We start from the raw sequence: 19,181 nt of genomic DNA, 5'->3' as shown, positions 1-19,181 counted from the left end.
AATATATATATATACGATAGTTGTTAGCTAGATTGGCTCATAATATGTGGCAAAATTTAATCTGAAATTAAATTATAAAAATCGCGAATTTAGCGCGTAAAAATCGATCTAGTAACACATGGCTAATACGCTGGGGAATTTTCGTTTAACTTGTTTACTTCAGCTATAACCAATTTCTGTTTGTGACTCTTTGAAAGGCATAAATTTAACATTCCTTATATATAAAGTTAAAATGCTTCTTGAACTAGTAATTTAGTTAAGTTAATAAGCAGTTTCCGAGGGAAGTTTTCTTAAAACATCTTTTATAAACTCTTTAAGTTTTCCTAGTTCTGGTTACTTTGTTTTATTGAATTGTTTTTATGAAGCAGCATCAAGTTTGCAAATAAATTTATAAGAATATAAAACAAAAGCAAAAAAAAAAACTAGGAATTACTAGCTTCCCATTACAGTTAATAATAAAGACGCGTTATTCTATATATTGATTGAATGAATATTCGTCGATTGTCCAGCAAGTTTTTTTTTTTATATTTAGTTTTAATATATATGGCTTGATATAAGGCCGCAGACCCGGAGGTCTTGGGTTCAATTCTCAGGTCGGGCCAATAAAAAGTTATTGGGTTTTTCTGTCAGAAAATTCTCAGTAGCAGCCCGGAGTCTGGAAGTTAGAAGTGTACACTCCCGTGCCTCGGAAAGCACGTAAAGCCGTTGGTCCTGCGCCTGAACTCTTTCCGGTCGTGTCGGATTGCCGTCCCATCGGATTATGAGAGTTAGGGAATAGAGAGTGCACCTGTGTTTGCGCACACACTTGTGCACTATAATATCTCCTGCGTAGTTGACTAATCTCTCTTGAGATTGGCCGCCGTGGCCGAAATCGGTCTGGAGGACATTAATATTATTATGTATGTATGATACTTTAATTGGTAAATAAAGTATAACAAATAGTATTGTTAGTTGTTTTAGATATAATCTACAATTTTAACTTCACTTGTAACAAACTGTTTCTTGTAAGCGCCTACTTAATAAAGTACACTTTGTGTTTTTAAAAGTATATATTTTTCGAGTATATACACGATGATAAAAAAATACCTCCAAACTCTTTTCCATTAAAAACGGGTTGAGCGCAGTAATAATACGACACTCAGTTTCAAGAGTATTCACTCGACTATTCATAAAACGGCTGCCTTAGCTTTAAATTCTGATTATACAAAACAGTTTAAAATAATAACGTTACAGCCTGTATTATGCCACAGCTGCAAAATCGCTTCCTCTCCGACTGAAAGTATAGTTGGTGAATTTTTATACATACATATGGTAGATTTTTATATTATATGTGATGATCTCCACTGATGATGATGTATTATAGCTGGCTTTAAATTTATTTACGGGAGTTTGAACCCGCACTACGCGGATTAATGTGTTTTAACCTCTAGACTAAAAGGAGACAGTATTTACATGTTAATTAAAATATATATTTTTTATAAAATAGAATACATTTTTTTAAAATAAAAATGTAAGACCAGCCCCGACATATATCGTATTAAGATGAAAACACTGAAGTACCCGAGCATGGCTTCCGGGAGATTTCTATCCGGTACCGACTTCCTATATGGATGTACACTCGCATATACACAAACTAGTACACACTCGTATATGTGCTTCGTATGTAACGACATAGTCGAAGAATCTAAAACATGTGGGATCGATATAAGTTTGACCTTTCTTTATTACAAATATTGTAGGATCGGATCTTTTATAAGGATAACATGAAGCGGTTATCCGTTATTCTATTCACAATAAGTAGGATATTATATGGTTTGTATATTCCTTGTTAATTGCTCGGATGCCTCTGTCTAGCTACGAAACATGTACATGCTGGGTAGGTACCATCCACTCATCAGATATTCTACCGCAAAACAGCAATACTTGATATTGTTGTGTTCCGGTTTGAAGGGTGAGTGAGCCAGTGTAATTACAGGCACAAGGGACATAAAATCTTAGTTCCCAAGGTTGGTGGCGCATTGGATATGTAAGCGATGGTTGACATTTCTTACAATGCCAATGTCTAAGAGCGTTGGTGACCACTTACCATCAGGTGGCCCATATGCTCGTCCGCCTTCCTATTCTATAAAAAAAAATGCTTTATATTATATACATAGTCTTATTACCTTGCGTCGTATATAAACTATTATATTTAAAAGGCTATTCTATAAGCTATGTATTATTTTACATTACATCATTATTTTTTATGTTAATTGTGCATGAAAATTAGATTAGGTTTATTAGACTTTCTATCATAACTAACGTTGTGTTTTTTCCTTATTTACAGGTAAGCCGGGAGCCGAGGATAATAACATTGATCGGTACATTTAAACATGGGTATTTCAAGGTAAAAATTTATATTTTCAAGGCAATCGTAGACGCTCTGGAAATTTATACACAGCTAGTGTTCTGTTTCGAATGTAAGTAAGTAGTCTAACGATTATATTGATATGCGATATATCGTCGCAAGTCAAATAAAAACATTTATACAATAGTATAGCACTCATTTTAAAGGATTTTTCGTATTTCGTCTCGCTTTTAATATATGTTTCATTTAAAATAGTCGTTTAGATGGGTATCACACTTTACTCGAATTTTTAACCAAATAGCTTTGATAGAGGTTTTAAAAAGTGTGTAATACAAATGAAGTACATATTATATACTCATAATGTAATATTTTTCTTATTAGGAAATGTAATTTTGACAATGTTATTTTTAAAAAGCGTATTAGCAATACAAGTTTCTTATGGATTTACTAATATATCTATTTACCCCTCCAATTAAGCGTGCAGCTTGTGTTAGGAGTGGAGACGATAATAATCCAAGGGGACAGGTTAAACCTGCGACCTTTTACAATCGCCAGGCGGTCCATAAGCCATTGCGCTATTGACACTTAAATTAATCAACAAAAACATGACAGACATGTGTCGTATATTTAAAACGTTAGTGTAGTATTATTTTTCATCAATAGAATAAATACAGCTATCAACCTTTCATTATTTAAAATTTGCAATATAAAAATCACATCGATTTATATTTTTATTTATTATATTAAAACCACCGTCCACTCTTCACGCCCTGTCTGCCTGCGCATTTCGAGCTCCAGTGGGTCCATGCTTATTATAGACCACTGGCTCTCGTCCTCTCAGTACTGGACTAGATACCGTTATATTGATACATTCAATGTATCCTCGCGGACATTAGTGAAACGACAAAAAATAGATCGGATTGTGACGTTACGTGTCGCGTTTCAGTGTTAACGGCGATCCTTTAAAAGTTTAAACAAACATTTGGAATTTCAGTTAATTTGAAGTTTAATGTTGTACACGTAAAATTTTATTAAAATTTTATAAGTTTTGAACACATTTTCACACACTATAGTAACAAGTAGTCTCGATTGCGTAATTTTTTTGACATAATACGAGACGCCATAATAGCTTAGTACATTAACACATTTTGAATGTAATTTATGCTTGCTTGGGCAAAAAACATCGAATAAAGTACTAGATTTGTATTAGAAAATATTTTGGTTTTATCGATAACAGAAAGTATCGTGAAATTCTGATGAATGTGAAAAGTTAAGAATCCTTCATATTCTAGATATTTTATAACTCTAGTTATGAAAATTGTTATAGCGTTGACCCAATTGTTGTGTCGCAAATTTTGCTTAATTTTCTACATTATGTGACACAGTTATTTATCAAATAGTTGTAATAATATTATGCTTAATATATGTATATAACTAATCCGCAATTTAGTATTTAGTCTAATGTAGTTTTGACTTCTAAATTCACCATGTCTTATTTCATAAACAGCACTGTTTGAATTTCGTAAACCATAGCTGCTACAATTTGCAATTACGGTCCAATCTTAAGCTCATCTGTGTATTGTGAAATTTGTAGCGATTGTATTCGTATCTTCAACACAGCCATCTAGAATTTATTGTGTCTATTATATTCGGTTTTGTCAGTTAGGTTTTAAATGATAATAAAACATATTTAGTTTTAACATTTTAATATTTTCTAAAGTTAGCCTATCAATTAAAGTAGGTTTTTAATATGCTGCATTTACTAATCAATTTCGACCATTGAATTTATGTATCCAAAATTATATATACGTATGTTCTTTCTCTCATATTTGTTTTTTCATGATTGCCGTCTTTACAAATATGATATTGATTTGATTTGTTCCATCTAATTATATTTATGGTAGATAGCTTGACACGTCAATTAATTTTCATTCGCGTTGCCTTACTATATTATTGTGTAAGCAACTAATGCTTATTAACTTGTCAGTCTTTATACGTAACATTAATAAATAAAAAAAAACATGAATGATGTTTAATCAATTTTTAATTTAGTAAAATCAATTAATTTGTTATTAAAACATCATGAACTAGTTAAAATAATTGGTCTTTATAATTTGAAAATAATTGGTATTTATAATTCGGTTTCGTAAATAATATAACATTAATCGACGAATGTTACATAAAAACAAATTTTGTCTATATTTCGAAATAAAATATAAAACTCAATATTTTATCATCACGGATTTTCTCAGTAACTTATCATTAAAATTATATATAAACAAATTGATATTTGTTGTTGTTGAGTTGATAACTCACAATAAATTTTAATCGTAATTTCGTTTTGAAATACAGCAAGCGAATACATTGAAGATTTATATAAACTGTATAAAGTTACAGGCTGTTAATGTACCACTGCTGGACTAAGGTCTCCCCTCCGTTTTGAGGAGAGGGTTTCGAGCTTTTTCCTTCAATCGCTTCAATGTGAATTGGTGGATTACAAATGTAGCAGAATTTTATCTGACACGTGCACGGTACAGGTCTCCTCACGATGTTTTCCTTCGCCGCCGAGCATGAAATGACGATTAACCAATTTTAGCACATGAAAATCAATATTCAGTCAAGATGCAAGTGCTTAGTCCGTGACCATCTCGTCCCTTATATTCTTAAAAACTTCAATGTTATAAACTGAATAGATTCCTTGAAGACAAAACTTAAATTGCGCCTGCGTTTAGCGACTCGTATGGAGATCAAATTTCTCAAAATATCAAGATTCTCTTCTATGATTTAAGATCCAGACGAAATTAAAGTATGTTGGATAATAATAATAAAATAGGCATGTAGTGCTCACGTACTGAAATAGGATGTACAGCACAGTTTGCTCAGCGGTACGCCTTTAAACAAAGACTTGCTAAACAATGGCACTTGCTCGATCAAATGCTTGAACGCTCTTTTATCTGCCAGCTCTACGTCACTTAACTTCCTACATCCGACCCTGGAGGCTGGAGCTTTGTAACAAAAGAATCGTATAGTTTTATACCTAAACAATTTTATATTAAAGAAAATATTTTTTAATGTCAATTCCAATTTTAGACGAAAGACCTTATCAGTATACAAAATTTTACCCAAATCGTTAATTTTTTATATTTTTATATATGATTTATTATTATATATTGTATAATAATAATAAAACGTTAATTTCGAGTCAATAATGTTACTAACACCATATGGGTACCATTATCGTGAAATACTAATGTTAGTACAATCTACAATTTTATTGTTTTTATTACATTATTTTAAACTCATATATGTATGTAGAATCATAAAATGTCGGCTTGGCAGACTCTCATCCTATCTGTTAAAAACCAAACCCTAGAATCAAATTCACTTTTTAATAACAAGATTAATTTTCATCATAATGAATTACATTTATAAAGTATTAATTGAATATAACAGTTGTTTTAAACGAACTAATTAACAAATATAAAATATAGTAAATGGGCAACGGTTTCTGGAAACTTCCAAATTCAAAGTAAATTCGGGATTTAGTTGATTTCATTCCGCCAAATGGTTTCGTATTTCAATTCGAAACTTTCAATGTGATTCAAATCGCTTTCGCGACCGGTAATCGTGGCACTATCTTATTGTATCTATTTCTTTCATCGACGAACAATTGTTTGGAACAATGGACACGTATAACCTTTGATATTAATCCGGATGGAGAGTTTAAAGGTGAACGTTCGAAATTCGATTTTCTGTATAGAAAATTATATATAATAGTATAATTATTATTGGACCGTGTTGTGCAGAAATGTTCACATATAGCAGCGTGTTTTAAAGTAATTAAATTTTAAGATAAAATATTTATGTGTGTGTTAGAAACGTAATATTGATTTTTATGACGATCCCTTTCTCAGTTCTAATGGTGATTTATTTAATTTGAACCTAATTGTCCAGCCTATGTTCTACGCAAGTGTGTGTATGTATAAGTGTTACATAATACGGCGCAGTTCATTCGACCCACATTTAAGTACATTAATCAATATATTCTTTGTATTTATGTTTTATATTGTTCATTGTAAATAATTTTTTTTAGATATCAAATTCGTCGATGCGATTTTGTTTGTTTATACTATCTTGTTTAGGAATTGGTCATTGGTCAATTGGTTGTTAGTTGTTGGTTGGCCTATTTGGTTATAGGTTCTATCCATAGTCTATATCGTAGATGAATTTGAGTAGCTAAACAGGACTCCACGATGAAGCGTTTTTACGAATTACTAGTTTTCGTCCGCTGCTTCCCCCGCCTATTAGGGGAAAGGGTAGTAGGACCATGACTTTCCTTGGGGTACACGCTTGCTTCATACCAAATTTCAATTTTTACATCGTTTAAGTGGCTTAGCTTAGCGTGAAAGTGTTACTGACAGACTTATAGAGAGACAGTTTTGCATTTTGCAATTAGTAATAATATAATATTATGGGCTTCAACAGCTTCGTTGGTTAGTTAGCTTTTAGGCTTGTAGGTCATGAATTCATCGTTTCAAATCCCTGGTCGGGCTAATTAATATAAGTTATACTATATAATAATTTTTGGCTCACTTCGCAGTAGATTGTGGCAGTGTTTCCTTGCTTCGGAAATCATTTAAAGCTGTCGCCTGCTCTCGCTATTTTCGGTCACGCAGAATTGCCGTCCCATCGGACTAGGAACAGAGAGCTCAACAGTGTTAAGTCACACACAGTGTGTTGACGACTATATCTTATGCAATTGTGTAGTTATTTACACTGGCTGATAATACTGAAATTCAACGAACCGAACAACGAGGAATTTATAACACTACAGATTTAAGTAACTTAGCTGAGTGTTACTATATTACTTATAACTTTACATATAATATGACCCAATAAATTGTGTTACAGCGTACATATTCTGTGACTCCTGAATTTACCACTGTAACAAAGAAAAACTTACTGCCGTATCATTGAAACTTTTTCAATCGATTTTTTAGTAAATTTTGTGAGCTATGTGTACATGGAATACTTACCTATGACGTAAATACAATTTATTTATAAATATTGATTTCGTTGGTCGAAGGTTGCGTGTAATGTCGCTGTTGACCTTTTACGTCCGATGTTTGCACTTGTCAAAACTATATGACTAGAGAGATATATATATATACATATATAATTGTTAATCGATTGTTTATATAATGAAATTGAGTTTAAAAAAAAAAACGTTTTTTTAACCCCTAAGTTGTAATAGTAGTTGATAGAAATGAAAAACCTAAGCCTGATATAAAACCTTTGGGCTATTGTTTAATTACTTCTAGAACAAGTTTGAAACTTTAAAGCTGAAGGGAAAATATGATCTGAAATAATGCCTTATTAAAAACGTCAGAACTACTGTGTTTTGTGGAATGGAAAAAAAAATGGGTGGATTTGAATATTACATTATTTTAATTATGATAATAAATTTATTAATTTATTCATCGAAGCCGCATTTAGGGATAGGGAGAGGAAAAGTTTTTAAAAATTTTTTTTTGCTTGTGTACATACAAAGCTGTCTTTAATCGCGCATGCGGTTTAGGCGAGCGTAAAGACATGCTTGAGTCAAAGGTCATTAATATAAACTACAGTAATCATTATTCTGACCCGTGGTTACTTCAATGTATTTCAAAGAATAAAAATAATAGAAAATGGCGTGATGGCTTAGGATACAATTTATTATTACTACTTAGTACTGCTTTACTAGGTGGGTAGGGCTTTGTGCAAGCCCGTCTGAATAGGTACCACCCACTCATCAGATATTCTACTGGTAAACCGCAATAAAATTAATTTCGTTGCGTTCTGGTTTGAAGGGTAAGTGAGCTAGTATAGCTACAGGTGCAAGGACATAACATCTCTCAATTTTTTTTTATTGAATAGGCGTACGCCATATAGGCCACCTTGGTCAAAGTTGGTGGTGCATTGGCGATGTAGGGAATGGTTAAGATATCTTACAATGGACCACTTACCATGCAGTGGTCCATTAGCCATCCTATAAAATAAAAATAACAAATTTTAAAACCTTCCTGAATATGTTTTATACATAAACCTAGGTGGTACTGGTACCTGGTGTACTGGTGGGGATATCTCAGCTATAACATAATCATAACTAAATAAAAAACACGTTATCTCAGTCGAGCGTGGTTGGGGCTTAGGGCGAGTTAATATGTTACGTGTACATAATACTGGCAATAGAATATAATCGTTTCATAATTATAATAATTTCTTATCAGTAACCTCGATTATTTGAACCGCATTATATTGTTATGTTTTTGTTTCTCAATATGAATGTCTGTATTAAACTAATATCCGTCTGAATGTAAAACGATTGCTGACCGTTTGATTTACAACTAACGTGTTCTTGTCACGCTTACGTCTTACATCGTTTGTTAATGATTATATTGTTATTTGCAACTTACTCAATTATACTATATTTTTGTATGTTGAAAAAACGTATTTATATATCTAATAATTGACGCATCGTGAGTTTATTTCGTATTAAAACTAATAAGAGGACGGATTTGTATGTGTACTGATTTGTTTATAAATAATAAAAACAAATATATCAGTAACCGTAGCAGCCTAATGTCCCACTGCTGGTCTAAGGCCTCCTCTCCCTTTTGAGGAGAAGGTTTGGAGCTTATCCTACCAAGCTGCTCCAATGCGGCTAGGTAGAATACACGTGTGGCATAATTTAAATGAAATTATACAAATGCAGGTTTCCTCACGATGTTTTCTTTCACCGTCAAACACGAGAAGAATTATAATCACAAATTAAGCACATGAAAATTCAGTGGTACTTGCCCGGGTTTGAACCCACGATCATTGGTTAAGATTCACGCGTTCTAACTACTAGGCTATCTCGGCAAATATATCATATTATCGATATTCTGATTTTCCGATGTGGTTATATAACAAAACTCCGGTCGTCTATCTGTTAACTTTAAAATTTTACTTAAGTACCGAACCCCTTAACAATTGGAGTTGTTTGTTTAGTTAGTAATATTGCTTTATCTTCTTTTACATGTAAAATGATAGAAAGAGAGATATCGATGGTTAATTATTCGAGCTATACAAAGTCTAAAAGCTCTTCGTCGGTTCTGAAATCAAGAACACATTTATATTATTTAAAAAATTCGACAATACTTGCGATCTTGAATTCTTGATTGAATATATTTTAATAAGAAAAAAACTCGGTTAGGTCTTGCATGACTCAATACGTACTCTTTTTGACGTTTATTATAGTAGAAATCTTTGACGTGGGATTTCACTTCAAAGGGCGTTGATTTAATTTGATCTGTGCGATCAGAGATGCCAGATTATTTATAAGTTAGAAAATTATTTGGTAATAATAATAAGTTAATATATATTCCAGTGACGTTTATAGTGACTTTGATTAGGTGAGAAATCAAGTTTGTTTTGTTAACTTTTAGGAAATAGTATATTGATTGTAGCTTTTGTTAGCTCTGATGCTGCTTATTGTGTTGTCGTGATCATTTTTATTTCGCTAGTATTATGTCTGAAAACATTTTATTCGAAACAGATTCAGTCGTTTATTATAAATCGTTGTAATTGTTTTGTTATTCGAATTGATGTCAATGGAAGCGATATAAAATGTTTATTATTGCCGTCATAATTCTGTCACCGTATCAGTATTGTTGGTGATTTCTTAGTTTCGTCGTCGCTCCGTGTCATTTCGTACGTGCTAAAGTTTATCGTTCGTTATATTAATGGGCTGTGTGTGTGTTTTGTGATTATTTTATTACATAAACGTGTGATTTATTTATGTTACATTATGACGGAAACATGACGATCTCTTAGTTTTTATTTTATTTCTAATTTTAATTTGATATCCATTGAAAGTTTATAAGAAAAATAACGTTATAAATTGAAAAATAAAACGGAACGTGATAATAAATTAACTTCAATCTTAGTAAGTGTAAATGACGAGACTTAATTAAAAACTTAAACGGCTATTAATATTTATACACCGAATCCATCTCGTAGGACTAGCTGATCGGCTAGTCCGTTATCTAATATTTATTAATTCATCAAAATAAATCCTCAAACAATGCGCCACCGTGTACTACCGCTCCTGGCGCCCGTGTTCCTATCGAAGCTCTGGAAGAGGAGACGGACGAAAGCAATCGAGAGGTTACACGCGGTATGAAATATACAATTATACGATTACGCCCTTATCCATTTGTGCAGATTCCTCGCTGAGCATATGTCTCATCCATTCAGCTCTTTTCTCTAATCATATCCTTACTTACCTTCTTGCATTTGTCATATTCCTTGATTTCCATACCGGTTGTATAAATTTAACATTTGAGAAATGGAGTAGATACGTCTAACTACTGAATTTCTTACCAATTTTAATGTCGGTAGAATCTACATTCATGTACATTCAGCGGTAGTATATTTTCATTACATGTAACCCTATAACATGATGTGATATAAAATTGCTTTTAGTCTACTTAAAAAAAAACGTTTTTTTTTTCATTTTGATGTTGTCATGACTCACACAGTCTGTCCATTTTATTTCTCGGTGTTTTTTTACCTTATCTATCCACTTATGTACCTCCTCGTTACATTTTCATACCATGATAACGTTTTAAACTTTTTGTTTATACATCATCGAACCTTTTTTTTTGGAGTTATTTTTAGCTGAATACAAAATTTTCTCTCAACGAAAAAATATTAAAAGTAATTTAGCTCTATTCTTACTTCGTCTATCCAATATAAAGATCGAAGAGCTGTGATCCTTTTTAAATAAATAACATGAAGCGTCCTCTTTACGGTAGATAGTATTCATTAAAGTTTTACGAGTCGCCTGTGAGCCTTTCGTTGAGTAATAATAATAATATCCTGGGACATTTTTCACACACGGCAATCTGATCCCAAATTAAGCTTGTACAAAGCTTGTGCTATGGAAACCAGACAACTGATATACTACATATACTACTTTTCTTTTGTAAATACATACTTATATAGAAAATTACAACCAGACTCAGGACAAACATACATGTTCAAAATAAAATGAAGCGTCCTCTTTACGGTATTTAGTATTCGTTAAAGTTTTACGAGTCGCCTGTGAGCCTTTCGTTGAGTCTGCCTTATCTAACCGTAATGACCGGATACGTACTGTATGACTTTGTCAATGAACGTATTCTTATATATATAATAATAATAATAATATCCTGGGACATTTTTCACACACGGTCATCTGATCCCAAATTAAGCTTGTACAGAGCTTGTGCTATGGAAACCAGACAACTGATATACTACATATACTACTTTTCTTTTGTAAATACATACTTATATAGATAATTACACTCAGACTCAGGACAAACAGACATGTTCATGCACACAAATGTCTGTCCTGGGTGGGAATCGAACCCACAACCTTCGGCGTGAAAGGCAAGTATCTACGAACCACGCCAACCGGCTCGTCAATATATACATTTACGATATGTGTTAAAACTTGGTGATAGGGTTTTGTGCAAGCTCGTATAGGTAGTTAACTCAAACTCACCAGATATTCTACCGCCGAACAGTAACTTACTAGTTACTAGTAGTACTTGGTAACTGAGGACAACAGTACACAGTAACAGTAACAGCCTGTAAATGTCCCACTGCTGGGCTAAGGCCTCCTCTCCCTTTTTTGAGGAGAAGGTTTGGAGCTTATTCCACCACGCTGCTCCAATGCGGGTTGGTAGAATACACATGTGGCAGAATTTCGATGAAATTAGACACATGCAGGTTTCCTCACGATGTTTTCCTTCACCGAAAAGCACGAGATGAATTATAAACAGAAATTAAGCACATGTAAATTCAGAGGTGCTTGCCCGGGTTTGAACCCACGTTCATCGGTTAAGATTCACGCGTTCTTACCACTGGGCCATCTGAGGACAAGGGACATAATATCTTTGTCCCCAATGTCGTTAGCGCTTTGACAATGTAAGTAAAGGTCGGTATTTCTAAAAGCACTAATGGTTAGGTTAGTTCCATTTGTCCGTCCGCCTAAGTTTTTGATGATCCTATTGTTGTTGGTGAAATGTTAGTCTAAATTTAAGGCTTTTATTTATAATAAAAAAATAGTTACCTTCGTTCTGTTCGTATTTACATCAACTAAAACGTAATGTAAATTATGTTAATTAAATAGATTAATGATATGATTATATAATTTCGAAAATAAAATAAAATTAACGAAATGTTCGTAAAATAAATATTTAGTGCTTTACGTTTTCGTTTTACTGTAAGATGATGAAAAAGCAATTGTAACAGTTCCATTTTCTTTCTAGATTAATTCCTCAAGGGAATGAACACAAAGAACTGTCGCGTGCTTATCTCAGATAAAATAAGTTCGTTGACCTCTTCAGCTATCTTATTAGGTTCGCGCTTCAAAGATTTATAGCTCTTAAAAGCTACTGCTGTATCTTTATTTAAGTAAATACGAAATCTATAAAAAAAAAATCGCGTAAGAGATGTTAAACTATAAGTAGATATAGTATAGTCGTGAGCTAGGCTTATGTCATTGACCCTGTTTTATCCCCAAGTCCCTTATGGACACAAATAATAATCTAAATAAGACATCTAGATTCAAGATGGTGTATATACAATCGACGGTTTGATTAGTTTTTGTATAAAAATTAGTTTATCTAAAAATCTGTTATTATGTCGTAAACCTTGGTTTTTCTTTATAAACATATTTTTTTTAAATATTTTTACCATATTTACTAGACTATATTGCAATAATTAATAGCTAATATTCGACTTGAATTGTTTATAAAAAAAAAATATTACACGCGCACTATATCGTATCAATTAGTATCGAGTTATCGAGATTTTTGGCGTAGTAACTGTCACTGTCATATGGGCGGTGCGAGTTGTATAATAATAAGTAATATAATTACTTTAAAAAAAAAAAGAAAAAGATAAAGCATTGCATTACTTCGTTTATTACGAATGTCAACATCATTATATATATGTCCAAAATTATTGTTATCATATGAGTTTCTTCTTAATATACGTCCAAATTTTGTTTTTCAGAGCGCGTCGGAGACTTCGGCTGGTGCGGGTGGCGGCGGCTCGTCCGGCGGCAGCGCCAGGGTCTCGTCGAGGTCTAGGGCCTCTGAAGAGCCGCATATTGGTGAGTATGACACACTCTTCATATGCAAGTATCTTCTATAGTACCGTACACTTACAATATTTTATAGTAGCGTGTTATGGCTTAAAATATGAGTAAGCAAGGTTTAATAAAAGCACATGAGACAGTATCTTAGACCTTAGATGTTGGAAGCGCATTATTGGTATGAGGAATAAATAGTTCATATTTTTTATCACCAAATGACACATTTTACCGTTTTCCGATTTTACATTAAATAATAAAATGTTATTTTACAATAATTAAGATACAATTAACGTCCCTAGAACCGAGATTTCTCAGTGGTTAGAACGAGTAGGCACTGTATTTTTATGTGCTCAATTTGTGTTTATAATTTATCTCGTGCTCGACGGTGAAGGAAAACATCGTGAGGAAACCTGCGTGCATCTAATTTAACTGAAATTCTGCCACATGTGTATGCTACCAATCCGCATTGGAGCAGCGTGGTGGAATAAGCTCCAAACCTTCTCCTCAAAAAAGGAGAGAAGGCCTCAGCGTAGCAGTGAATATTCACATGCTGTTACTTTATTTAATAACGTTCTTAATTATTCAAGCAACTTTATTTAATCTTAATTATATTTAATTTAAGGCAAGTACAAACTCCTGAAAACGATCGGAAAGGGTAACTTCGCGAAGGTGAAGTTGGCGAAACATGTGCCGACCGGCAAGGAGGTCGCGATTAAGATCATCGACAAGACGCAACTGAACCCGGGCTCTCTGCAGAAACTGTTCAGAGAGGTAATAACAATAGACTACACCGGCATACGTATATTAATCATATGATTTTAATTGGAACTATAATCATTATAGCGCCAGTAAAGTATACAAATATTTTAAATACTATATTTCGTACGCGAGGATTGCTGATCTCGTGTTTTTCTGTAAAGGATATCGGATGCAAATCTGACATACGTATCCACCAACTAACGTTGAAACAGCGTGATAGAATAAGCTCCAGAATTTCCCTTTAAGAGGGCTATGCCGTCGCCCAGTAGTGGAACATTTGCGGGCTGCTACTTTAAATTCCTTTGTCTTATAATGTTAAATGTGCAATTGTTGTATATATATATAAATTTATTATATTATTAATAACCAATTATGGTATAATAGCCGAGCAAAGCTCGGTGAACCCAGGTACTAAAACGTTTTATGTATAATGTAAGTTATACGATAAATTAATACTCGCCGAGTTAAGCACTCTAGTATAAACTTAATTAGTATTAAACCAAATGTTACATCAAAATACACCTTTTGCTACACGAGAATGGTTTTAAACGCTGATTCAGTTAACTATATTGTTATAATTGGTAATACAAGTTTCATGACTCGAATTTTAGAACACTAATTACTTTTCAAGTAATTGGAGAGTTAAATTTTGTGTTACTTGCTTCGTCTTGTTGTCAAATATTTGTCAAAATTAATTAATTAATATATGTATTTAATTATCAGTTATATTCAAGTACTTTTCTATATATTCTACATTAAATAAATTCCAAAAGTATCGAATTTTAAATATTTGTTAAAATATTTATTTACAAGAGCTTACTAGAATGAAGTTAACTATTTTGGTGATTATAACTTTATTTGTATGTACTGTTTACTTTTATACGTGTTGTTTAGCGGTTGATAAGTAATGCTGTGTCTTCTTTTTTCGAATGTCGAATCAATAATGCCAGAAAGAGAGAAATCAGTGTTTAACTAAACAGCCGCTAGGCAACGTTTATAAGTAAGGCCAATATGGTTATTCTAAATATATTGAACATTTTTGTATGATTCAAGCAAAGTTTTAACAAAAATTCCGACGTGATAAATAGTGCGACTGTGTGTTCATCTATACTAATATTATAAATCCGAAAGTAACCCGTGTCTGTCTGTTACGCTTTCATGGCTGGAACACTGAACTGATTTTAATGAAATTTGGCCCGAAGCAAGCTTGAAGTCCGAGGGAGGGCATAGGTTTTTTTATAACAAAGCTTTCCCTCCAACATCAACATCTATCCCGTTATCTAATTCATGATCGTTTATTCCAGGTTCGTATAATGAAAATGTTGGACCACCCGAACATCGTGAAGCTGTTCCAAGTGATCGAGACGGAGAAGACACTGTATCTCGTCATGGAGTACGCGTCTGGTGGCGAGGTGAGAACGATAGCATACTTTTACACGGAAAAAATATGACTTATTAATTATTAACTACGTAGGAAACGTACTAATTAGTAAGGTATATTAAGTTCACTAGCCGGTGATTAGTTAAAAAATGCTGTGTCTTTTTCTTTCGAATGACACATGATGACGAAAAGAGAGAATTCCATGTTTAACTTAACACCCGCTAATTTCTAAAAACGTTTTTTTTTCTCATATTCTTAATGAGATAAAATGTAATGGAAAATGTATTGACTTACACGTTTATTTATTATGAATCGAAATGGTTGAATACTGTGGGGCTCGAATCCTGGAAAGCTTTATTAAATTTTCATGTGCTTATAGAAAATAATTAATAAATATAAATGATCTCTCGACACATGCAGGTTTTCATCAGGAGGAAACCTGCATGTGTCGGATGAAATTATGCCAAGTGTATCAGTGCGTATAAATCCGTATTAGATCAGCATTGTACAATAAGCTCTGTCGGCAACCGTTTACAGACGTTTTACTACAATAATAAATAATATTAATTCGTGTTCTTAAATATCAATAAACATTCAAATATTATTGTTTTATCTCAATATAAAACTATTGTTAACGTAATATATCTTTTAAATCCCCTTTTTTATTACGTATCTTAAATTTACCATAATCGATATAAAGGGTGAAAGTATGTGAGCCAACGCTACACGCGTGACTGATCACCCTTGTTCTCAGATATTTGTACAATGTACAATATAAGGCTTCACGCTCATGATATTGTATTTAACATGTTTAAAACTTGAGTTAACACATTAAAGGAAATTACATTTAATACTTTATGATCATGTATTTGAATAAGGACCAAAGATTGGGCTCAGTGGTGTGCTCTGGACGTACGTTAGGCCTATGTCTAGCGTGTATTAATAATAAACATTCAATTAATACTAATCTTACTACATTAGCCTGCTGATTTGAAGCATCAAGTTGTTTAATTTAATTGTAAATACGTAATTAATGTAAGTGTATTCTGTAATCGGTTAAATAGAGATTCTTGATAGAATCGGTAATCATAAATTTCATTTTGAAACTTGTTTATTATTAATTTTGTTTATTAATAAAATTTGTTGTTGTTGAATAAGCTTATTCGTCATCTGTAAAAAAATATATTTCGATCACGAGGGCTATTCTCAATAACTGCACCGGAAATATTATAGTGCATAAATGTGTGTGATAACACAGGACTACACAATTGGAAAACTCCCATAATCCGATGGAAAGGCAATCCAAGATACGACCGAAGAGAGTACAAAATACACAGCATTATTTTTAAACCTTTAAACCTTCGAATATCAATAAGAATATGTCGCTGAAACGTATGTCTGTTGTTTTGTACAGGTGTTCGACTATCTGGTGCTACACGGTCGCATGAAGGAGAAGGAGGCTCGTGCGAAGTTCCGACAAATAGTGTCCGCTGTTCAGTACTGCCATCAGAAACGGATCATACACAGAGATCTCAAGGTATGTTAATAATAATAATAATAAAATTATAATCACTTAACGGATTTCGGACACGGCAGCCGATCCAATCTCCAATAATAGCCAACTACACAGCGGATATGGTGTGTCTGCGCAAACACAAACGTGCTCTACTGTCTCGGTCTATGAGAGAGCCAAGGAACACTTGTGGAGGGGAGGTGCAGTACAGACTCTTCCTTCCGTCACATGTGATGAAGACATGTGATAATGACTTTGACTTTGGCTGTTGATGAAAATTTTGTTGAAAAAAAAAAAACTTTTTCAATATATTTTACTTTTATTGATCCTTCTGTCGGTTATTGTTTCTTTTATAAATAAAGTATAAGGTTTGCAATACAGCGATCTCTTCTAGGCAATCTCTTTTGACGTTCGAGCTATATTTATGTCTGAAATACAAATACAGGCTGAAAATCTTCTCCTGGACGGCGAAATGAACATCAAGATAGCGGATTTTGGATTCTCAAACGAATTCACTCCCGGTGCGAAGTTGGATACTTTCTGTGGGTCACCGCCTTACGCTGCCCCTGAATTGTTTCAAGGTATTTACTTTTTAATTTATGTCGTGAAGTGCGAATGTCCGATTGCTGGTCTTCTTTCCCTTTGAGGGGAAGGTATGGCGCTTATTTCAACACACTGCTACTACTACTCTACGCGACTTGGTAGAAACAATTGTGGTAGAATTACAGTTGTCGTCATATAACCTTACAATTGACAAAACGTTTTTCAGCATGTCCTTACACATAATTCATTAAGGAAGGGAAACGCATAATACTATATTTGCCTGTGTATATCAATATTCATGGTGATCGGTTAAACGGTCTAACCAATCGATGTGCTGCCGCCTAGCGGCGACTTACAACATAGTGGCCTGTATAAGAACCAGTTTCGGCAGTATAAGAAACAGTGTCGGAGTTTATTAATCTCGAACAGATTAACAATATCCATATTTATATATAAGATTAAAGTCTCATTTTGTCAGTTGTTTTCTCAATATAAAATATAACAAATTCCAGGTAAGAAATACGATGGACCGGAAGTCGACGTGTGGTCGCTGGGCGTGATCCTGTATACTTTAGTATCTGGATCGCTGCCCTTCGACGGATCGACGCTACGGGAGCTGAGGGAAAGAGTGCTACGTGGGAAATATAGGTATAAACAAAATGGCGTTTAAAATTATCTTTTTACTTAACATTGAGTTGTGTGTTCTTTGGCACATCGTATCAAACATGAAATACTTGATTATAAATATTATAAAACATATATTTTGATAATCATATCATAACATTCTATTATACTTTGTACATAAGTTGGAGTACATATTGGCAATATTGTATTAAAAATATTTTACTGCCACTAAAATTTCATTTCATTTTTTTTTAAATATATACTTTGTTATTATAGAATACCGTTCTACATGTCGACCGACTGCGAACATCTCCTCAAGAAGTTCCTGGTGCTGAACCCGGCGAAGCGAGCCTCGCTCGAGAGCATCATGCGCGACAAGTGGATGAACATGGGCTACGAGGAGGACGAACTTCGACCCTACGTCGAGCCGCAGCAGGACTTCAAGGACCACAAGCGGATAGGTTAGAGGAACATCTGTCTTATACGCTAATGATCCACCATATTGTAAGTTTTCACTGTCACCCATTGACATTGCTTCTAAGAAATACAAACCACTCCCTTAATGCGATTTTAACCATGGATTTTAACTTATAATGATTACTCAGTCATATCTGAAGAACAGATATCTCTTCTCACTCTATCACTCTCTCTCTCTCTCTCTCTTTTTCTATGTCTTTCTATTTCTCTTTCTCTCTCTCTCTCTCTCTCTCTCTTTTTCTATGTCTTTCTATTTTTCTCTCTCTCTCGCTTATCTTAGATTTACAGCAGTCTATACACCTTTCGAATAATGGTAGATTATGCTAAGCACAGGTGGTAGAGTATTGTACAAATCCTGCTGGATAAG

At 33.4% G+C, this 19,181-nt stretch overlaps 1 protein-coding gene across 10 annotated transcripts in view; it reads left to right on the top strand.

Annotated features, from left to right (window-relative positions):
• Window positions 1–19,181, top strand: part of LOC126778434 (serine/threonine-protein kinase MARK2) — a 132,410-nt gene that overhangs the window by 91,450 nt on the left and 21,779 nt on the right. For all 10 annotated transcript variants that reach the window (XM_050501959.1, XM_050501962.1, XM_050501961.1 and 7 more), the window contains 7 exons: window positions 13,436–13,535; window positions 14,140–14,288; window positions 15,581–15,688; window positions 17,072–17,194; window positions 17,616–17,751; window positions 18,226–18,361; window positions 18,614–18,798. In XM_050501959.1, the coding sequence (XP_050357916.1) occupies window positions 13,436–13,535; window positions 14,140–14,288; window positions 15,581–15,688; window positions 17,072–17,194; window positions 17,616–17,751; window positions 18,226–18,361; window positions 18,614–18,798 (937 nt within the window). The remainder of the gene's footprint in view (window positions 1–13,435; window positions 13,536–14,139; window positions 14,289–15,580; window positions 15,689–17,071; window positions 17,195–17,615; window positions 17,752–18,225; window positions 18,362–18,613; window positions 18,799–19,181) is intronic.

Source organism: Nymphalis io, chromosome 26 (assembly GCF_905147045.1).
Source record: "Nymphalis io chromosome 26, ilAglIoxx1.1, whole genome shotgun sequence".
Classification (NCBI taxonomy): domain Eukaryota; kingdom Metazoa; phylum Arthropoda; class Insecta; order Lepidoptera; family Nymphalidae; genus Nymphalis; species Nymphalis io.
Note: the sequence above shows the minus strand (reverse complement) of the source record. Positions and strands in the feature narration are given on the sequence as shown.